The sequence below is a fragment of the Abramis brama genome (genome assembly GCF_963993115.1).
Source record: "Abramis brama genome assembly, chromosome: 24".
Classification (NCBI taxonomy): Eukaryota; Metazoa; Chordata; class Actinopteri; order Cypriniformes; family Leuciscidae; genus Abramis; species Abramis brama.
The window spans coordinates 27,737,820-27,761,834 of record NC_139986.1 but is presented as its reverse complement, the minus strand read 5'-3'; the positions used below and the strand labels follow the sequence as shown (position 1 = coordinate 27,761,834).

General features: G+C 38.6%; 2 protein-coding genes across 4 annotated transcripts in view; one reads left to right on the top strand and one right to left on the bottom strand.

Annotated features, from left to right (window-relative positions):
* Nucleotides 1–24,015, bottom strand: part of LOC311075333 (uncharacterized protein) — a 467,028-nt gene that overhangs the window by 136,536 nt on the left and 306,477 nt on the right. The gene's annotated exons all lie outside the window — the stretch shown is intronic.
* LOC311075331 (uncharacterized protein) lies at nucleotides 4,433–12,314 on the top strand. Of its 3 annotated transcripts, XM_084102651.1 has the most exons (3): nucleotides 4,433–9,997; nucleotides 11,031–11,065; nucleotides 11,366–12,314. In XM_084102651.1, exon 1 carries the CDS (start codon nucleotides 4,528–4,530, stop codon nucleotides 6,046–6,048), a length of 1,521 nt encoding a protein of 506 aa, XP_083958777.1. In that variant the 5' UTR covers nucleotides 4,433–4,527; the 3' UTR covers nucleotides 6,049–9,997; nucleotides 11,031–11,065; nucleotides 11,366–12,314. The 3 variants fall into 3 exon arrangements, with proteins under 3 accessions (XP_083958777.1, XP_083958776.1, XP_083958775.1); XM_084102650.1 differs by having other exon boundaries at nucleotides 11,031–12,314; XM_084102649.1 differs by having other exon boundaries at nucleotides 4,433–11,065.

Here is a 24,015-nt window from a genome sequence, read left to right as displayed (position 1 = left end):
TATGACAGATAGCCTATATTTATTGAACAAACATTTATTATTTAATTTATCAAAATAACTCCAAAATTGTTATAAACTTTACTAAAGTGATTGGTTTGAACAAGTATCAACTTAGACATTATTAAAAGCATATTAATTTAGCTTAAGTATTTTTATCAATACTGTGTCTTACCATGCTGGTTTTACCCCGTGTGTACCTCCTTGCCACCTCATACATTAATAAGATTTTTAAACAAACCACCTTTCTGATTTATTTTCACACAAAATCTGTTGCTCCATAAATTTTCAAACATATATTGTTCTGCAATCATACACTGGGAGTAGTGAAAATTAGAATTCTTGTTCAATCAAATTATTTAACCTGATCTAATCTAATATAAATAACACTAATAAATAAATCACGAATAAATAACATTTTCTGTTGTTTGCAGATTTTGTAGACAAAAAAACAATGCCTTCACAAAATTAGAAGAACGGAGTGAGAAAGAGCAAAGACAAAGCCTATTCAACATGGCAAAAATTGAATCAAAGTTCTAGAAAGCCAGAGGGTAAATCATTATGTATAGAATATTTAGCAGACAGTTTTTCACACTTTAACTCCTGTAAATATATTTCCCATTATAATCAGTTGCCTTAGTTGATATAGTATCTATCTATAACATACATCATATTTATAATATTTTAATGAGACCATATTAACATTATACATAATAAAAAGGTAATATACTATATATTATCTAAATGTGTTCTAATCTAAATGAATAGTACCTTAGTATAGTAGGTTACAAGGTGGCTAACGGCACAAAACACATTTGCTTTTCTTCCAAGAACATGGATGTTGCACGAGTTGTAACTTGTTAGCACTATTTGAAGACCAGGAGCAAAACATTTTGCGACAGAAATACAAAAACATATTACCAAAATACTAATTTTGTGGATCGACTACTGTCTGTAATGTGGATTGTAATTTGTAATCGACCTGTGAATGGGACGAAATTCTATTCTGAATCTGTCGTCGAAGAGCGGGCACATGCTTGTCTATGAGTGACGCTGCGGAGCGAGCAGGAAAACACGGAACGGATTAGCGGAATCAGTGGATCTTTAGCGGAGCGATAACAGAACGTTTTTATGGGAATCTTCTGGAGGGTTAGGGAGGGGGGCGAGAGGGGCACCTCAGCTGATGAGGGCAGAAGGGCAGTGGCTCTAGCCACCGGGCCACCCCCCTGTGCACGGCCCTGCTCTTGATGCATAAGATCGGTTGCAAACTGTACATTTTTTCATGACAAATAGTGCTCATTTAAATGATTGCTGAGCATTCAGTTCTCTAGAGTCTAGAGACAACCCTGAAGAAACTGAAGAAACTTAGTTGGCCTTTAGGTCAGAATTTCAACACTAGAGACAAATAACCGGATATTTTTAGTTTCATCTGATTAACGAAATATTATTAAAGCTAAACCTTTCAAGGGGCCCGTGTTCGTTCGTTTTTCGATTAATATTGAAAGTAGAAAAATCAGAAAACGGTGCATTTATTCGTTTTTCTTATTCTCTTTTTTTAAACGAGAATATGGCTTGATTTTATGTTTATAGGTCTATAGGTCGGTAGAAAATTATGGAAGCTTGTTTCCGGCACAACACCGCCACTGAAAAAATAAATAAAAAAAGAGAATTAGGTCTTTTTTTCTCACAATTGCGAGTTTACATCTAACAATTCGGAGTTTTTTTTTATCAGAATTGCTGGATATAAGCTCGCGATTGACTAGGTTACAGCAATGGATTATTCTGTTGCACAGGGCTGAGTTTCCCGATAACGTTGTCTCTTAGCGCGCTACGAAGACTCTTAAGGTATAACTTAACTGAAGGTATACCATTTCTAGGCGCGTTCCCCGAACTATACCTTAGGAAGCCGCTTAAGAAATACCTTCTTACGTGCGACGTTACCCGGCGCTGTCCGTGGTGATGCTGCTGAATCTGCTAATATCGATGACTCGAGAATCAATTATTCTCTCGTGCAGGGGCTGTTTGTGAGAAAGCGGTGTTCTTTATAAAAGAAGCACTTCAGAAATAGTTGAAATTGCATTTATTAGGACTCATGGGATATTATAAAAAATAACCCAAACTATAATAGCCTATAATAGCCTTGCCTACATATTTTAAAATTGTATCATATATTGCTGCCATAATAACCATTTCAATTATTTATGTGTTTTCTTCTCTTTCCCATTTTTGTTCGCTGAGGTGGAGCTGTGATTAAATATTGTTCTTGTAAATACTTTCCAGCATTTCAGTAATAAAAGTGTACGTCACGTACGGTGCTCGGCAGTGATCAAAAATGATTTAAACAGTGGATTTTGAATCTCTTCTTGTAAACTCGGAGATGTGGATTCAGACGGCAATTAAATTAACGTACGACCTGTTTGTCAAAAAACAGTAGGTAGGTACTGATTTGTCCAGGGATTTTTACGCGGGTTGGGTGAGAAAAAACACTGATATTATGGATTCGGACGGCACTAAAATAACCGACTTACTGTACGAGCCCATTAGCGTCTGAAAATGGACTTAACTGACAGTAGCCTATGCTTTCACTGGTATTTAAAAGCGCTCTTTAATTAAAATAAATGTATAAAATTTTATTATATATTTTATATTTCTATTAACAATCAGTGTAATGACAATTTTATTCTTTGCATGAAAACACTTGAATTAGCCTAACTGAACACTGTCTGGGTGTATTAAAACTTCAGAATTATATTCATATAGACCTGCAACAGTGATAAGGTAAAGCTAAGAGTGGTCCAGACCAACCTTCCGAAAGTATGACTTACAGAAGGTATACTTAACTAAGATAAGTATACCTATAAATACAATGTTATATAACATATATAACATATATAGTTATATAACATATATAGCCTTAAGAAGGTTTCGGGAAACCCAGCCCAGAACTGTGGAAGAACTGAAAGTGGCACGGATTATTCTTTGGTTGACCTGAACTTTTTTGACGGCGATCAGCTCACAAAAACTGATTTTGCACGGGCACTTTGCACTGCTCCCTGAATCGACGCGCTTATTCATTTGTGGATGTAAACTGAATCTGTAAGTCAGCTATGCTGTTTACTTCTGAATATTATATTTAATTCTGGTGCGCTTAACGCTATCGCTACTGTGTAATAGTAGCCTATACTATTCACCAACTAAACATATCCTATTCAATGCGTTCACAGTCTCTTTCACGGGCATCATTTGTAGTTGCCTATTCACAAACTGTTTCCTCAAGCATAGCTTTTTCTCGGAGTTCACTGTGTGCTTTCTACCATGCACAAATAAAAATGTCACTGAACTTTTGCTGTGTAATTGTAACAATGAGCACTCAAACACCAAACCAACAATTACTAAAAACACACACAAAAACTGATTTTGCACGGGCATTTTTTTGCATTAGTTTGATTAAAAACAGTAATATTATGAAATATTATTTCAATTTAAAATATATATATTTTTCTATTTTGAAATGTAATTTATTCCTGTGATAGCAAAGCTGGATTTTCAGCATCATCACTCCAGTCCTCAGAGTCACATGAACCTTCAGAAATCATTCTAATATGCTGATTATAAATTCTAATAGAATGCGATTTCCCAGCCTGTTGAATGTGATTTTAACTGAGTAGGACACTAGTTTAGTATAATTTACTTTGTTGATTGAGCATGAATAGTCTGTTTTCATCTGTGTTGTTTGAACGTGAATAGTCTGTGTTGATGGAACACAATTGTGTAAGTGGCTACCAAAGCAAACAATTTGTGTGCAACCAATGTCCACTATTCAATTGAGTAAATCCAATGAATTATTTTTTTCAGTGTATGCTTTTGTGTTTTCCTGTTTGGGCTACCCTGAAAGACTTTTGCTCAGACCTTTTTTTTGACCAGCTTCTCGGGTAAACGTTGCAGACCTGCCAACCTGTACGCATTTTGCGTAGCGGATACGCATTTTGACTTCAAAGTACGCTGGTACGATTTGTCACTCTAAACTACGCAAAAACCTGGTGACGCCTCTGTGCACGCGCTGTCCTCAAATCCAGCTACAGCAAAAGAAGAAGAGTTCGACCAATCATAGCGCTGGGTTTATTTCCCAAATAGCAAGCGGGGATGATTGACAGATGCGTAAGGCGAGGTGTCCATTGTCAGGTATTAATGGATGACGGCGAGGCGTGAACCGTTCGACGCGCAGCGGAGGCCTCCGCCAAAGTCCATTAATACCGGACAATGGACACCTCGTCGGGCATTAACCCGCTTATACCATGGTCACTTGCACATTTTTAAAACATTAATTTATATTTTAATTAGTTTCACAATCAAAATCTAAAGTTTTTACAAACAATAACTTGGTTTCCCTGGTTACGCCTGACGGTTTATTTAGCAACCGGAGATATTTATAGTCCCCTCGATTTATAGTGTAATAATCTGTCTTAACAAGCTGTGCAAAATAATGTTTTTATTTATTTATTTAGTTTGTTTTCTTTTCAGAGAGGAAAAATGGCTACATTAAGTCAAGATTTATGCAGAATAGAAAACTTAATTGAAGATGGAAATCCTGCTCGATATCGTCTGCAAACAAGTTCGGACAATTTGGATCAGTCTAAACCATTTAGAAAAATAACATATGGAGAGAGAGACACAAACAAACCCCATAAAACCATTCTGATAGTGGGAGAAACAGGAACAGGAAAAACAGCCCTGATCAATGCGATGATCAACTACATGTTGGGTGTGAAGAGAGAAGACAAGGTTTGGTTTGAGATCACAAATGATCAGAGTGACCGAACATCAGCTCACAGTCAGACCTCCAGCATCACTGTTTATGGGTTTTATCTACAAGAGAGTGCAACCCATTTAACAATCATCGACACACCAGGATATGGAGACACTCGTGGAGTTGAGAATGACAAGGAACTTACCTTGAAGTTGCTTACTTTAAGCAGATTTGATGACTTGGTTCATGAAATAGATGCAGTTTGTCTGGTGATTAATTCAACCCAAAATCGACTCTCTGACAGACAGATATACATATTTGATGCTGTTCAGTCTTTATTTGGAAGAGATATTGCTGAAAACATTGTCTTGCTCTTCACACGTTCAACTGGAGCTCAACCTAAAAATGCCCTGACGGCTGTTAAAGAGGCTAAAATCAAGTGTGCAGTGAATGACAAGAATCAGCCTGTGTTTTTCCTGTTTGACAACTGTCAGTCAGACGCTGCTGATGAAGAATATGAAACTTTACAGGAACAATCATGGAATCTCAGTTTTAGAGGAATGGCAGGATTGTTCAAGTTTCTTGAAAACATTAAACCAAAATCCCTGAAGATCACTCAGCAAGTTTTACAAAAATGGAAGCAGTTGGAAGCAAACATCTCCGATCTCCAATCACAAGTTCGAATAATGGAACGAAAACAAAATGAGCTGAAACAAACTCAGGGAGCTCTGAATCAGAACCAGAAATATGTCAAGAACCGTAAGAACTTTGAGTATGAAGTTGAAGTGGCCTATAAAGAGAAGGTTGATATTGATCCTGCTATATCCAACATGCCGGTGTGCTGCAGCGTCTGTGAGGAGAACTGTCATTATCCAGGATGCTGGTCTTTCACCCCTCTCTATTGGTGCAGTGTGATGAAATGTGAGCACTGTACAGTGTGCACAAATAAATGCCACTACAGCAAACACGTCAAAGAAGCAAAAATATATGTGACAAAGTCAAAGAAGGAGAAGAGGACAAATGAAGATTTAAAGAAGAAATATGATGGGGAGATTGGGGGCAGTGAGTCTCTGGTCAAGAAGCTGGAAGCAGAACTGCATGAATTAGAGAAAGAGAAAATAAAGCTGGTGATTGAAGCTTTTCACTGTGTGGAAACTCTGCAGATAATCGCACTCAACGCTGATTCTTTGATCATACTTCTGCACATTGATGTTCTGATTGAGAAGCTGAAGGAAATAAATGAGCCTGAAAAAGCTGAAACACTGGAAAACATCAAGAAGAGAGCAGGAGAAGAAAAACTTTGAGCACTGGGATACATAAATGACTAAAAAAGAAAATGGAGTGTCAAGAAATAGTGTTCATCCAGGATATCCCTAGTGAAAAATAATAAATACACATACTAAAATTTGAAATACATTTATTTTATGCTAAGTTTACTACAAATTTACATATTTATGTACTTGATATAAATAACCTGCAATTGTACTTTTAGTATATATTTTGTACTTAATGCACTTTAGTTATCCAGAAATAGTGCTGAAGTTAAACGAACTATAGTTTATATGAAATAAATGTAGGCCTATTTTAAATACATTTTGTCAGGTTTTTTCACTATAGGGATTTTTCACTCTGCATCCATTGCCTTTGACATGTTTTTGTTTTCTCACCATCACACAACTAACTTGGAAACTCTTAAGAAAAATCTGAAGTTACCAAAGCTCATAAATACGAGTTGTGCTGATGTTCATGTTAATTTGATCTCATTAATACATTCTTTCTGACATGACTTCAAAACACTGTAACTGCCGAAGCTAAACCTTGATACCCACTGGCCCAACCTCCTATCATTGGTTGAACCAGAAGTTGACATGTCAGACTGCTTGATCTATGTTTCAAACACACCATAAAGCCATGTCATCACATTCACCAACAATCGGTTTTGCTGTACTTTATCTAAACAACCAAACTCACTAGAGTACACACTATTGGTAATCTGTGTTGCAGATTTGGCACATTTGTCAGAAGGAAACTCATTGCAGCCAAGTCTCACCATGTATTTCAAATCTGAGAATGATTAAATTATTTTTAGATGATGCTATGTAATTTTTTCAGATGAAACTTTCTTTTTGTGCAAACTAAAGAAAATGTGAATTATGAACTGAAATATCTCGTTTGATTCTGCTAACAGGTGCTGTAATGGTAGAATTTCCAAACACTTTTGCCTACAGCGCAAATGTAACAAATAGCAATTTCCAAAAAAATATTTCTACACTGTTCTACACTGTAAAATTGAATTAGTTAGACTTACTTTAAAAATGCATGCAAACCGATTGCCTTAAAAAGAAAAGTGAAATAAGAATAGAATGTTGTGCTGACAAATGCTTAGTTAGACTTCCACAAAAGAGTTGTAGTAACAAAACAAAAAAACAGAGTACTTGATCATTTTCTTTAGATCAAATTTAATTGTTACCATTATTGTGTTTTGCATGCTAAATATTGATCAAGTATCAAGGTCAATTGCAAGATACTGTCAGAAATATAAAGATATTATATCAACCCAATAAAAAGTTTCACAAGGTTTTTATGACATAAGAGTTAGCAAAAAACAAACAAACATAAAAAAAACATTATTTGACAAGGAATATAGTTATTTTAATTATCATTACTATATAATATTTATTACTGGCTTTGCTTTGAAACCAAAAAACTCTGATTTCTTGTTGCATCACTGCATCAATAGGAAGTGAATTACAATAATATAAGTAAATTGCCAAGTGCCCAAACAAAGGGAACACTCAACACCATAATGGTGAGTTCAAACAAAATCATTTTAGGAAAATCAACATCAATTTATGAAGCCAGCTTATTTGATGTGCTCTCAATTTTTTTTCCAGTTGTATTGACAATTGAACATTTAAGATGACTTTGTAAAATGAGTATATTAAGAAACTAATAACTAACAAGACACAACTGAAAGCAATGAACACAAAGAACCAATAAGAACATAGGGCAACTGACAAGGGGAGAACATGGCAGGGCTTTAGTGTGGTGGCCATCTTGGCAGTAGTGGTGGGCAGATCGAGACTTCATGAAACAATGAAACAGTTGAAGCAAATGTGTCATTTTGTGTCAAGGCTTCGAAACAATCCAACACCCGTCTCAACGATGACACCTAGTGGCCACTTGCAGGTGTTGATCTGAAACAACCTAGACAACCAGCCATTACAAAAATTGTTGTTTTTTCATTATTGTATTTTTCTAATATGTGAAGCTTGTAACCTGTAGACTCCTCACTGTGCATAATGTTATTTTGGTCATGAAAAATGAATATTAATAAAAGAAATCAAGCCACAATGTCTCACTTTTTTATAGATTTTTATTGTGAAAAAAAAAATACAATACTTCCATTCACTTATCTTCTCTTTCTTACAAATATGCATATGTACACGGACACATATACACACATAAAAAAAAATAAAAAAAAATAATCAAAAACAAAACAAAAACACTCTTTTGTAGGAATGTAGGAGAAAATAATTCAATTAGATCACAGAGTACAGTGTAATAAACAATGAACAACCCTCCAGCCACTCCCCCACTCCCCCACTCAGCTCACCACAACCAACACACATATTACTGGTTATTTATGCAATACAAACAGTACAACAATAACAGGCACACTTTCAATTGGGTAGAACCACAAAATTAGTGAAATAGGAAATAAAGGGTTGCCATTTATGGAAAAATTTGACTGTACGTGAATTTAATTTTCTCAAGTTTTAAAAAATACGTTCGATAGGCTGCTGCAGTTGCCGCAGAACAATTCAAATTTATTTTTGTATAGCGCTTTTCACAATACATATTGTTTCAAAGCAGCTTTACAGAAAGTGCATTTCAGAAATGTACATAGAAAAATACAGTTAGTTAATCATGCATTAATTTAGGGCATAAACATATCGCCAGCGTCGAGTCGTCTCTTCACAGGCTTCGAGTCGTCTCTGCATGGGTGTTGGGGCATCTGTAGTTTCCATGGGAGGCTGGATACAAACTGGAGCTGACAATCTGTATTTACCTCGGGACTAACGTCCCGAGATAACAACAGAAAAGATGGGAAATAATTAGCGTAGCTGCTGTTCATAACAATAATGCATTCAATCTGATTCAACTGTAGTATAAAAGGTAAGTATTATGTGAATGCTTGGCTAAAGAAATGCATCTTTAATCTAGTTTTAAACTGGGACAGCGAGTCTGAGCCTCGAACAATACCAGGAAGGCCATTCCAGAGTTTAGGAGCTAAATGTGAAAATGCCCTCCCTCCTTTAGTGGACTTAGATACACTGTAAAAAAAAAAGTGTAATTTTACAGGTAATTGTCTGTATTTTTTTACAGAATTTTACCGTTTTGTCATTATACAGCAAATATCTGTAAAATAAAAGGCATTTGCTGTAATTTAAAGGTCCATTGTTAAATTTACAAGTAATTGCTTGTATTTTGGTTTTACAGCAATTTTATGTTTTTTAAAATGAACTTGTCTGTATTTTTACAGAGTTATGTGTAATTTTACATAAATTATTAAGTAATATTTTACAGATTTTTTCTGTGAAATTAGAAAACAAAGAAAATAAGGTATAACTGCGGAAATCAGCATCTATTCAATATGTTTTCCTTACAGATTATTAAGCATGTGGGGGTTAAAGTGAGTTTTTTTTAAGGTTAAATAAAAGTATTTGTACCATAGACTGTGATTTGTACATACAGTACCCTACATAGGCTACAGTAGGCCTGAATTATTTTTTATTTCACATTTTATTTTATACTCATTTTGATCATTATTTCATTGTCTTATTCTCCCATAATTTCATGTATATTTTATGAATATTTTTCCAAATCTCCGTTGCTTCACATTCAGGGCTTTGTGTGTGTGTGTGTGTGTGTGTGTGTGTGTGTGTGTGTGTGTTTGAGTGCGCGCGCGCGATGACGCAGATTCAAATTCATTTCCGCTGTTTACTCCCGCCCACAACGGTTAACGTTAGCTGATCAGTCGAGTTTGGGCAAGCAGGAGATTTGAATTCAGTCTACTCGTGAAGTGGATTGTGAGATCAACAGTGGTTCAAAGCAATCGTATTCGTCAAGAGCAGCCGTGAGCAGGAGCCATGTTGTCAGTCCGTTTGGATTCTTCGGAAATAACGCCCTTTTCAGTGAGCCTGGTTCGTCACAGCGAGCGGACATCATGCCAACCGATCAGCGGCTGAGGTAAGAGTCTCATACTAAGTTACATGTGAACGATATTTTATATTACATTTGTGTTAAGTTTACAGTTTTCAAGCTAACGTTAGCATTCTTAAATGATGTTCAGTTAACTGGCGAGAGCTGGAGGGCAAAACACTGAAAATGTAGCATGCGTCTTTACATTTTCCATCTGTTTTAAGAAAGATCAGCTGAACCCACACCTCAAAAGACCTAAAACGAGCTTTCGTAGACATGTTATACATATCAAAGTCCGTTTAATTGTATATAAAATCTTCGTTAATACGCGATAGTATCTGTCAGTAAATCAATCTCTTAAATGGTGGGACATTTTGAAACACCGTCTGGAAGCTGAAAACTCTTCTCTTAAAAATATCCTTGGTTTTAATTATAGTAAAATTATAGTAACCACGTTTTTGGCGGATTTTTATTACCATTTTTAATAACCACAGTTATACTACAAATAGGCCTACCATGTTTGTTTGTTTTTTTGTTTTTTCTTTGTGGTTAAACCATAGTTAATTTTCGTAAGGGTTAACGTGGCTATCAAGACTGTTAAGAAAACGAATTCAGTAAATACTGTACTTGATACAGGAAAGCACATGAGACTAGAATATGAACACCACATGATAAATTGCATATTCTGGCTGCATCTGCTTGCCAACACGTGGGCTAACGTTAGCTATAGAATGCATACATGTGCATATATTAGGCTTATAAAATAAAAGTTGATAGAATGTTTGTGTTCTGATGAAGAAATGAACTTATCTACATTTTGGATGCCCTGGGGTCATCATAGTAGCCTTTTTCATAGGATACTTTTGATCATTGGTTATGAAAATTGCATTGATCCAGATGAACATAAAGTTACACCCCTAGGTGTCTCAGCTCAAAACATCACTGTTAGCCTTTCCTGCTCAGCTTCCAGATCATAGTCAGTTGAGGTTTTGCATTGTCTCAGTGGAACATACTCTGACATGTGTAAATGTAATACTGAGTTGTTAATTTTTTTTTTTTTTTTTTTTGTGTGTGATTTCAGGTCAAGTGGAAAGCAGAATGATCATGGCAAACAAGGTATGGGAAGAAGTAATTTAAAATATTGTAATGGCTGAGTCATCTGATTCCATATGATTGCACTAAAAGTGGCAGAACATTTAATTTGTTTTATACTGTATTTTCCCATGTGAATATTCATTTGATCCTTGTGAGGCCACTGGAGCTGCACAAGGTTTGGTTTTGCTACAGTAAGACCACGATTGTGTTAGATTCCACCCATCTATTTTTATTTTTTTTTGTAGTGTAACTAGGCTCTGTCATAGAGAAACATGACTTTTCCTATCACTTAATGACACATATCTCTACCTTTCATTCCAGCCAGAGGATCTGACGGTTGCTGCTCGCATCTCAGCCTACCTGATGGAAAATTCTTGCTGGATGAATGACCTTCATCTTCAACTCAACCTTGCCAAGACAGAACTGCTTATGGTTTCAGCCAAACCATCCTTGCTGTGTGATCCTGCTGATTTGCCTTATACAACATCAGAAAGATCCGGCCCTTCCTATCGGAGCCACACAACTCCTTGTCTAAGCTCTTGTTCTATCCAGACTGGACTATTGTAATGCTCTCCTGGCAGGCCTTCCAGCATCAGTCAAACCTCTGCAACTGATCCAGATGCTGCAGCAAGACCTAAACTCACTGCTTCAGATCTATATGTCTCCAGAAGCATGTGTTCTGCAAGTGAACGGCGCCTTGTGGTGCCATCATCCCAAAGAGACACAAAATCACTTTCACTGACCTTTACCTGGACTGTTCCCTGCTGGTGGGATGACCTGCCCAACTCAACACATTTTCAAGAAACTGCTAAAGATCCATCTTTTCATAAACACTTGACCCAATAATACTAAATCTTTGTTTTAATTAAAAAAAAAAAAAAAATTGTGCACTGTGCTACACTAACTGGGACTTGTCACTGCACTTGTTGCTTCGATTGTTCTCTTAATTTTAAGTCATTTTGGATAAAATGTAATTGTAAATGTTTGAAATAAGTTATATTAGAGTATAAAGGCATACAGCAATTGTCTTTTAATGTGGATATTTTTACATGTTCTAAATGATATACTAAGCCTGTATTTCCTATCATTCACGTATCTTGATGTTCAGTGTTTGTTTAATGAGTAATACTGTAAATGTGCAGGTATTCCGTACTTGTATGTTTAGTTAATTTAACAGAAATTGACTGTACATTTGCTATTAAGTACTTAATTAGAGATTGGTCAAAGTTGTGAAACTGGATCTGCAAAAAATTAAAACTGTAAATATACAAACTTTGTATTTGAATTTATGTACTTATTACATTTTTATACATAACTTCATAGTTATTTTACACAGAAAAACTATATCAGGGTTCCCAAGCGTCCTGGAAAACCTGGAAAATGAAAGACTAATTTTCCAGTCCTGGAAAACACATGGAAAATGGGAAAAAAAGTAAAATGTCCTGGAAACGTTTGCGTTGTCCTGGAAAATAATTTTCCCTCCTTGTGGATGAAACGGGTTAAACATTTTACGCATGTATGTCTGTTTTCAGCTGCCTTCAACGGGTAATATCAGAGAATGTCTAAGGGCCTGTTCACATATCGCGTCTTTTGCGCGCTCAAGTTCGTTATTTCAAATGTAGACGCACGGTTGTTGTTGGCATCCGTCTGTCTCTAGAGACAATGGAATATGCGTCAAAGAGTCTCTTTGGTTGGTATGCAGCGCCTGCTGTGACTGTACAGTCCAATTTTGGAGCGGCAGGCTCTATTGCAGTTGCTGCAGGTGTAGTATGTGCCTGGGTCTGGATCTCTTGGTGCTATATCTGCGAGTAAAACCCTCTGTCTGCGCTTTCTCCGCTCTTCCCACTCGTCCTCTTTTTTCTTCTCCGACACTTTGATGCCTGCTTCGACAACCTGCCTCCATGTGCAGCGATCTGCAGCTGCTGCTTCCCAGACTGCTGGATTGATGTTGCCTGCCTTCAAGTCTCGTTTACAAACGTCTTTGTAGCGAAGAACAGGCCTTCCTGCTGGTCTGGAGCCCGTAGCAAGTTCGCTGTAGAGTAGATCTTTGGGTATACGACCATCCTGCATGCGACTGACATGGCCTAGCCAGCGCAGGCGTTTCTGGCAAAGTAATGCAAACATGCTTGGTATTCCCGCCCTGGCCAGAACGTCTTTATTTGGGACACGGTCTTGCCATGTGATGCCCAGGATTTTCCTGAGGCAGCGCAGGTGGAATGAGTTGAGCCTGCGTTCTTGCCGGGAGTACAGGGTCCATGCTTCACTACCGTATAATAGAGTACTGAGCACACAAGCTTGATACACCCTCATCTTGGTGTAGGTTGTCAGCATGGAATTGTCCCAAGCTCTCTTTGCTAAGCGAGCCATAGCTGCTGTTGCCTTACCAATCCGAGTATTTAGCTCAGCATCCAGGGAGAGGTTGCTGGAGATGGTAGAGCCGAGGTAGGTAAAGTTATCTACCACTTCGAGGGTGTAGTCGGCAATGGAGATATTCGGGATGCTGCTAACATCTTGGCCCATTATGTTGGTCTTTTTGAGACTGATGGTGAGGCCAAAGTCTCTGCAAGCATCCGCAAAACGGTTGATAAGTTGTTGTAGAGCTGCTTCGGAGTGTGCAGTCAAGGCAGCGTCATCTGCGTAAAGCATCTCCCGTATCAGAACCTTCCGCACCTTGGTTTTTGCTCGGAGGCGTGCTGTGTTGAACAGGTTTCCATCGGTTCGAGTGTGAAGGTATATGCCTTCTTCTGATTTACTAAAGGCATGGGTCAGCAGCAAGGAAAAGAAGATGCCGAAGAGCGCTGGAGCGAGTACACAGCCCTGCTTCACTCCACCTCTGATAGGGAATGGGTCTGAGGAAGAGCCATCGTACTGGACAATGCCTTGCATATCATCGTGAAAAGAGATGATAATCCTCAAAAGCTTGTGGGGGCATCCTATCCTTTGCAGTAGAGTGAATAGGCCTTTACGGCTGACCAGATCGAACGCCTTAGTCAGGTCGATAAAGGCGATGAACAATGGTCGCCTCTGCTCGCGACATTTCTCTTGTAGCTGCCTCAGTGAGAAGATCATGTCAACTGTTGACCTCCCTGCTCTGAATCCACACTGAGCTTCAGGATATACGCGCTCTGCTAGTGCCTGTAACCTGACTAGTACTACCCGGGCAAAGGCTTTCCCAACTATACTGAGAAGTGATATCCCACGGTAGTTGTTACAGTCACTACGGTCTCCTTTGTTTTTGTAGAGAGTGATGATGGTGGCGTCACGCATATCCTGGGGCACTGTTCCTTCTTCCCAGCACTGCAACAAGAGCTCGTGCAAATGGTGAAGAAGACGCACGGTATGCGCGCTCATAATGGAAGCGACGTGCTCGTTTTTTCCAAGCGCGTCCGCGCCGCATCGAGACATCTCAACTTTTCAGAATGCCGCAAGCGCACCGTAGGTCACGTGACAAGAACCACGCTTAGCGACGACAGACGCCTCCGGAGCGCAACCGACCTAGCGCTTTGGAAAAATGAGAATGCGGCGCGCCTAGCGTTTTCTACGCGTTTTTAGGCGCGATATGTGAACGCCGCCTAATAGGAAGAGAATTGGCACTCTCTGGTTACTTCCGGTTTCTGGACTGGCTGCAGTAACACGTCTCTGTCCATGCGGGGGCGCTCGCAGGCGAGTGCAGAATGAATGGAGGTCTATGGAGCTATACCCCTCAAAATCCACTTTTCTCAGGATATCATTTTTTGTCTAGTAATTTGAATATTGTATTCGAAAGGAGATGCAAAGAAATTACACATTGCTGGGTGTTAGATTTTTTAGAGTCACTTATTTGCTTTAAAAAGTCTTTTAAAATGTCAATAACGTCATACACATCGTACGACCAGAGATGCTGCTTTACGGCAATCCTTCAGTCACTTTGGTGTTTTCGCGCTCTGCACTTTCTTTTCTCTCGAGGCATCGACAACACAGCTGACACAGGTAAACACACGCGCTAGAAGAGTTTTTGTTTTGTTTGTTTCTGGTCCCGCTTCGGATGCCACGATGCCATCAAGCAGTATCTCTGGTTGTAATCAGTCCTTCACTGACCAATCAGTGTTCATTAGCAGAATGCTAGCGTGTTATGGGCAACAACAACTCAACCTGTAAGAAATCAAAAGGACATAAGTACTCGTTCATTCAATTTTTCGACCTATAACCCATGTTGAACTTGCAAAACCTACAATAAAATCTGAGATTTCTCAATGGCAATCGGGTGAGGGAGACAAATTTAGCCGTCTAGCCCCATTGACTCCCATTCAGTCTGCACTCGCCCGCGATTACCTCCAGTGGAATTCTAATGGAACTGCAACCAAAATCGATACAATGACTGCAGAACCGCAGAACCATACGTCATAGCAGTGTGAGGATGACAGCGCCAGCCTAACAGTCTGATGCCGGAACCGCATACTATACATAGCCACCTTGCATATACCATACCTAAACCTACCCATCTCCACCCCCTGACCCCTAAACCTACCCATCTCCACCCCCTGACCGCTAAACCCACCCCTAAACCTACCCATCTCCACCCCTTAGATGTTTTTAACCCGCCCACTTCCGGCATCAGACTGTTAGGCTGGCGCTGTCGTCCTCACACTGCTATGACGTATGGTTCTGCGGTTCTGCAGTTGGTTAATATTGATACAATGGGGCTAATAGGAAGTGCCAAAGCTCTCCGTAGACAGGCTCTGGTAATATTGGGCTGGAGCTGTCTGCTTTCATTTCTGCATGTAGCCAGCACAGCGCCCCACGTGACACAAACCTGCCAATATGTACGCATTTTGCGTAGCAAGTACGCAATTTGACATCTCAGTACGCTGGCATACATGCCAACCCTCCCGATTTTTCCGGGAGACTCCCGAATTTCAAAGCCCCTCCCGAAAATCTCCCGGACCGACCTTTCTCCCGAATTTCTCCCGATTTCCACCCGGACAACAATATTGCTACACTATCCGTCACTGGGCACCGTTTCAGACCGAACAATAATAAAGGTTACACCTCGAAGTCAAGCGCGGCAATCAGAACGGAAAAAGAAGCAGAAGAGGAAGGGGAAAAGGAAGAAAGAAGAGACCATGGCGAATAAAAAGAGAAAATATGCAGTATGTTATATCAGTATTCTCGAGAAAAGGAGTTTTCCCGTAGCGTAAGCTAAACTTACGCAACACGAGAGTACTCTCGTAAGAGAACGACACTCGGTTACTAACGTAACCTCGGTTCTCTCTAGAGAGGGAACGAGTGTTGCGTAGCCTGCCGTGCTTGTGCTGCACTTGGTTTCGCTTCTAGTCGACTGAAATCACTTGTGCAACCTGTGCGAGGGGGTTTTATAGGCTAGCCACACCCCTTTTTGGCGGGCCATGACGACACCCCCCCCTCAAGGTTGGCAAGTATGTACGCTGGTAGGACTTGCCCCTCTAAACTACGGTCATGTGAGTTCTGTGGCAAATGTGCACTGATATCAGCAAGTAAAATACCAGTGTATGAACTAAAGTAGAGAATAACTTCTGTTTTAGTAGTGTGGCATTGCAAGTAGAGGAAAGCAGGTGGCATTGTGAAAGACAACAATCTTTGCACAACTATAATACAGATATAATGGTATAGGTACAATATCACATCTGTTTCAAAATATATCTCGATATGATAATATCGGTATATCGCCCAGCTAGTTGTGATAACTTGACTCGCACTGTAGCAGCTGAAAAAGTCTTGAAAATGTCCTGGAAAAGTCCTGGAAAATCATTTCAAGAAAAGAGTGGGAACCCTGTATATATTAAAAGATAATTACTGTAGATAGACAGAGCATTATTATAAAATAACTTTATAAAACCCTAAATTTACAGTTTAACCTTAAAGTTAAATGTTCTTTTTATGTAATTTTACATAATTTATCTGTTTTTCCACGGTTTAATAAGCCATTATTAACAGTAATGTACTGTAATTTAATTAATTTTGACCGTAAAGTCAATTCTGTATTTTTACGGTTTTTGCCTGTAATTTTGTGAAATGGTTATTTGCTGTAATTTAACGGAACCCGTCTGGAAACTTTGCTGCCAGAGATTTACCGTTTTTTTACGGGATTTTTTTTTTACAGTGTATCCTAGGAATGACCAGAAGCCTCGAATTTAGAGATATTAAAGAGCGCGATGGATTGTAGGGCGATAGAAGTTCCGTTAAATACCCAGGAGCTAAACCATTTAGGGCTTTATAGGTCATTAGTAATACTTTGTAATTGATACGAAACTTTATAGGTAACCAGTGTAGAGATCATATTTCTTTGACCTAGTAAGAACTCTAGCAGCTGCATTTTGGACTAACTGTAGCTTGTTTATTGAGGATGCAGGACAACCGGCTAATAAAGCATTACAGTAATCTAGTCTCGAGGTCATGAATGCATGAACTAACTTTTTTGCATCAGAAACAGATAGCATGTTACGTAGCTTAGCAATGTTTCTAAGGTGGAAAAAGGCTGTTCTTGTAACATATGAAATATGATTTTCAAAAGACAAGTTGTGGTCTAATATAACACCCAGGTCTTTTACTGTAGTGGATAAAGTAACAGGACATCCTTCTAAAGTAAAGTTGTATTGTAAGAGGTTTTGTGGGACCAGTAAGTAATACCTCCGTTTCATCTGAATTTAATAGCAGAAAATTACACGTCATCCAGTATTTTATATCTTTAACACACTCTGTCAATTTAGATAATTTATTGTTTTCATCTGGTCGTGATGAAATATATAATTGAGTGTCATCAGCATAACAGTGGAAATGAATTCCATGTTTTCTTATAATATTACCAAGTGGCAGCATATATATTGAGAATAGCAGAGGGCCTAACACAGATCCCTGCGGCACTCCATAGTTTACTGACGTTATCTTCGATTTTTCCCCATTTAAACAGACAAAATGGTAGCGCTCTGATAAGTACGATCTAAACCAGCTTAATACCTGTCCATGAACACCAGTGTAGTTTTGTAGTCTATCTAAGAGTATTGTGTGATCTATAGTGTCGAATGCAGCACTAAGATCGAGTAAAACTAGTATTGAGATACAGCCTTGGTCAGAAGCTAGAAGTAAATCATTTGTAATTTTAACGAGCGCAGTTTCAGTGCTGTGATGCGGTCTGAATCCTGACTGAAACTTTTCATAGATGTCATTTTCTTGCAAGAAAGAGCACAATTGAGCAGACACAACTTTTTGTAGTATTTTAGACATAAATGGTAGATTTGAAATGGGTCTGTAATTTGCTAGATTATTATGATCTAATTGTGGTTTCTTAATAAGAGGTTTTATAACTGCCAACTTGAATATTCTTAGAACATGACCTAAAGATAAAGACGAGTTAATAATATTGAGGAGAGGCTCTTCCACTACAGGTAACACTTCTTTCAGTAGTTTAGTGGGTATTGGATCTAATAAACATGTTGTTGGTTTAGATGCAATGATAAGTTTATTTAGCTCTTCCTGTCCTATAGTTGTAAAGCACTGTAGTTTTTCTTGAGGGGCGATAATTGAGGCTGAATCATAAGACACCATTAAAGATTGTACATTTACAATTGTGTTTCTGATGCTTTCTATTTTCTCAGTGAAGAAATTCATGAAATCATTACTATTAAACTGTAACGGAATATTTTGTTCGGGTGACGGCTGTTTATTTGTTAGTCTAGCCACAGAGTTAAATAAAAACCTTGGATTGTTTTGGTTATTTTCTATTAGTTTGCGGAGATGCTCAGCCCTGGCCGCTTTTAGTGCCTTTTTATAACGTGACATACTGTCTTTCCACGCGATTCTAAAGACCTCTAAATTAGTTTGTTTCCATTTACGCTCTAAATTACGAGTTTCTCTCTTGATAACATGCGTAGTATTGTTATACCATGGTGCTTTAGTTTTATCTCTAATCTTTCTTAATCTAATTGGTGCAACAATGTTTAATGTACTAGATAAAATGGTGCTCATAGTGCTAGTCATTTCCTCTAGTTCATCTGTTTGTTTGGGTTCATTAATCAGCTGAGTTAGATCAGGTAAGCTATTTGAGAATCTATCTATAGTAGTTGGAAGGATTGTTCTGCCTGGTCGATAACGCGGCGCAACGTGACAAATTTCAGCAGTACGTAGTATGCAAGTGACCATGTAATGATCAGTGACTTCATCACTTTGCGGTATAATATCTATATCGGTTGGATTGGTTCCATGTGATATAATTAAATCTAGCGTATGATTAAGACGATGAGTGGGACCAGTGACGTTTTGCTTGACCCCAAAGGAGTTTAATAAATCTGTAAACGCAGCCCCTAACGCATCATTTGTGTTATCGACGTGTATGGTAAATCTCCAACAATTAATGCTTTATCGACATTGACCAATAGATCTGAGAAAAAGTCTGCAAACTCTTTTAGGAAATCAGCGTAAGGCCCAGGCGGTCTATATACGGTAATAGGGATTTCTTTCTTACATCTAAGAGCGTAACATTTAGCACAATTACTTCAAACGAATTAAACCTTTGACCTGTTTTCTGAGTAACATTAAGAATATCTCTATAGATTGTTGCAACACCGCCGCCACGACCAATCAGACGGGGCTCATGCTTATAACAGTATCCTGGAGGAGTAGACTCAATAAAACCGAAATAATCATTAGGTTTAAGCCAGGTTTCAGTAAGGCAAAGTACATCGAAACTATTATCTGTGACCATTTCATTTACAATAACCGCCTTAGGTGTGAGCGATCTAATGTTAAGAAGACCTAGCTTTATAAATTGTTTTTGTTCACTAATATTGAGATTTTCTGGTTTAATCACAATTAGATTTTTCTTGGATCCTACAGTAGATTTAATGTTTGACCTCACTAAACGAGGAATAGACACAGTTTCAATATAATGTTCTACATTGGTACTTATATCAATTAAGTTTGGACAGCAAAGAGTGTGATTTGGACTTTGACCTACTAGTCATATGGTGTGTAACGTCTTGGAGATGTTGTCCGACAGAAGAGCCGCTCCGATTTTGCTGGGGTGAAGGCCATCAGCACGGAAGAGCCTAGGTCGCTCCCAGAACAGATTCCAATTATTTACAAAGAGCAGTCTCTGTTCATTACACCCTGACATTAACCATTCATTTAGAGCAAATAATCTACTGAACCTTTCTTGTCCTAGTCGGTACGTGGGAAGCGGTCCAGACACGATGATCGTTGTTTCAGGCGATGTGCTGCGTACCGTCTCGATCAGGCTCCTGTAGTCCTTCTTCAGAACCTCCGTCTGCCGCAGCCTGATGTCGTTCGTTCCCGCGTGCAACACGACAGCTCCGACGCGCTTGTCACTGTTCAGGATCTCGGGGACCTGCGCAGCGACATCAAGAACACGAGCACCAGGAAAGCAGTGAGTGCGCACCTTACCTTTACCTGAGGTAGCGTGGACATGCCGGACGATGGAACTGCCGTTGATCACAGCGTTGCGTTCCGTCTCGCATAGAGGGGAGAAGCGGTTCTGGGTGGAGATCTCGAAGGCCGGGAGGGGTGGAGAGGTCCTAGCTTTGGTCCTGGCTCGCGTCTTCCGCTGTGGAATCACCCAGGGTCCATGGTGTTGTGTCGGTGCCGGAGTGAACGAAACCAGGGATGATCGCGTCCGGCTGCTCGGGTCCTGTGCAGAGAAACACACGGAGTAGACGAGGTCGGAGTCAAAAGGTTACTAACCACTGACTTGTGAACATCGGCACGAGATGTTTCAAGTGCGGATTGCCGATCTGTTATTTAGAATATATATATATATATATATATATATATATATATATATATATATTCTAAATAACAGTTTATTTAAAAATATGTACAGTTAACTGTGCAGTGAACTTGTTTATTTTGGTGCGATCTCCACGGTAACAGCAGCTTTCTGGTTGGTGGATGAGGATCACGTGATTGCGTCGTTTGAAATTTCTCCCGCTGAAGGGAGACAACCGAACCGTTCAGGTAAGTGAAGCTATTTTGTGCACGACCCTATTTTTTTTTTTACAGTCTATATATTGTGTACGACCTAACATTAGATGTAATACATACAGCAGATATGCAACCACATGGGTTCTCTTTTGCACTCATGCCGAAACAGATCAAGCCTGCGATGTGTACAGCTCTCTTATTTTTTTTAGTATTTTTATTTAAGCTTAACCTCGATTAAAAATCGACCGTGGCGGATACGAAGTTTATTTTGGCAGGTTATGTAATCTTTAAAAAATAGAAGAACATCTCTTTTTTAAATACCTGAATTCAAACTCGGATGTCACCTTGTTCTTTAATTGAAGTGAACTTTTGCCTATATGGTTGCTGATTCACTGCCCTGAACTTGAGAACGCGAGTACAGACTGACGCGACCGGGGTGCGATTGACCGGTGTTGTGCCGAATTTCGACCCCCTGCCAAATTATTACCCCCCTCGCTGAAGTCAGTACCTGATTGCCTAATCCTAACCCCACCCCTAATCCTAACCCCTCCCCCACAACTAATCCTAAACCTACCAATACTAGGGGGGTAATAATTTGGCAGGAGTCAAAATTCGGCACGACACCGGCCTGCGGGTCATTCAATAGTGCCACATTAAGCAATCATTTCCTGTATAAAATGTAACTGAAGCAACCTTATTTTAATTTGTTACCTACATTTATTTACAGTTGGTGGATGAATATTTGTATTTATTAATTTAGTATTTTGTCTTTTAGCTGCTGTGAGGAACAAATCGTGCCACTGATCAGGAGATAGAAGCAACAATACAAAGATGGCTTCAGCTTGCTCCTGATAGAGATGGAGTAAGCCCAGACAGCAACATAGTACCCTAAGTAGATTTACACAAACAAACTGAGAAAGTCAAAAAGCGTTAGTGTAATGTTAAAATACAGACGGAAGCAATTGCAAGTAAAATGATGGTGTATTAGAACAATGTTCACTCAGGAGGAAACTCAGGAAACCACGGACATCAGGTGGTAGTCAGTCGATCACACGTTGCAGACAGCAGGAGAGGGGTGACGCAGGGACTGAGATGGACGATCCTTGTAGAGTGCTGAGTGAAGTTAAGTGGCGAGACTGTGAGTGAAGCAATCCAGAATCCAGTGCATACGGGAAACATGAGGAACACAGGAACAGGCACGGACACGGGAAGCTAGACAACGATCTGACAAACACAAGACGAAACACAAGGCATTAAGTAGGCTGGCTAGATGGTATGCAGCTGCTGTTGGCCGATGGTATCAGTTTCCTAAGTAGATTTACACAAACAAACTGAGAAAGTCAAAAAGCGTTAGGTTGTGCCCCGCTCTCCCCTATTTCCTTTAAATCACATAACCACGAGGGTGTTTCCCTCAGTTTAATGTAAATACACATGTCGATCTTTTTGCCTGCTAGAGTTTAAAGTCATCTGGAACAGGAAGGATCCTAAAACAGTAAGTAGATTCAATTAACTTAATTATGTTTACTGTTTACTGATGATTACCTGATTACTGTAAAGACCCACCCATATAAAGTTACGAAAGACTAAATACACAATAAGAGGACAGGATCAGCACAGATGCCATTTCTCCTTTTTATATTAGTTTCATTTCAGTAGCATCAACATTTAAGACATTTTAAATCAATTTTGTCAGCTCATAACTCACAGGCTAGTATTTGAAATTTTGCAATTTTCCGATTGCGATCCGATATGTGGATTACAGATTGAGGCATAATATAGGCTATGAATATATTAATGTGTAATAGATGCAACACATTATTCTTTAAGAAAATACCCGACATTGCTTGATGAACACAGACAAATCACTGTCATCGTATTTATGTAGTTTCATGTTTCATTTGTCAGTGCCTCTGTTTCTTCTCCGTGATTCTGGACTTCCTCGAATTTTGACACATCCACATATTTCATATGCTCGACTGAATATGAATGTGCTTATCTTCATAAAAATCAGTTTGCACTGCGTGTCACGGTCCTTAAGTGGAAATGCAAATGACGACTTTCTCTCATCTACAGTTTGTTTAGGTCTTCTTCAGTTGACATTGTGTCTTTTGTGGAAAAAAACACTGTTAAAAATTACCTGTAAATTTTACAGTAAAATACTGGCAGCAGGGTTGCCAGCCAATTACTGTATTTTTTACAGTAGCGTTTCTGTAATTTAATTTACAGAATTTTACTGTATTCTCTGATTACAGTAAATTTTGAATTGTTGTATTTTGTTTACAGTAAGCTACAGAATCTCTGTATTTGCTATATCTAGAGGAAGTGTAAAATGGAGTGTGTACAATATATTTTCCTGATTTCTGAATATTAATGACTGGCAGCTGAATTTTAAATGTAAATTATTTATCAACTGCATAAGCTTTAAACAATTCTTTTTAAATACATAAAATGTTGTATAATGCACAACTTAATACCCCTATTACTTCACAAAACAAAAAAATAATTCAACATACTAATCTTAAAAAACAGGTCAACATTTATTTAATTTATATCTTTAAAATCTGCATGAAAAAAAGTCATAAAACAGTGTATTTTGTATTATTTTGATTTCATTTTTATTTACTAAATTGTATTTTTATTTTTAAATGGACATGAAATTAAATATTTTTAAATTACTTGAAACAAATTAGCCATCATGGCCCTTCACACAAATAAGAAATGCACAAACAACATACATTTAAAACCACTAGTTGACCAACATGATCATGATAAAAAACACAAAGACACAGATGAATTTTCACCACTTCATTACCAGACAAACATGTCCAAACAACAAGGCCCCAAGTGAGTCCAACAAACTTCTGATCAAAAATGGAGAACAATTCAGCTCCAGAATGCTGTTCCATCACAGGAAGCAAAGAGTGGCTAGAAACATTGAAAAGAACAAAGAGGACAATATAGATATTAGGGGTGGAGCCGAACCCGAATACGGTATTCGGAAAGGCACAAATAATGTGTTT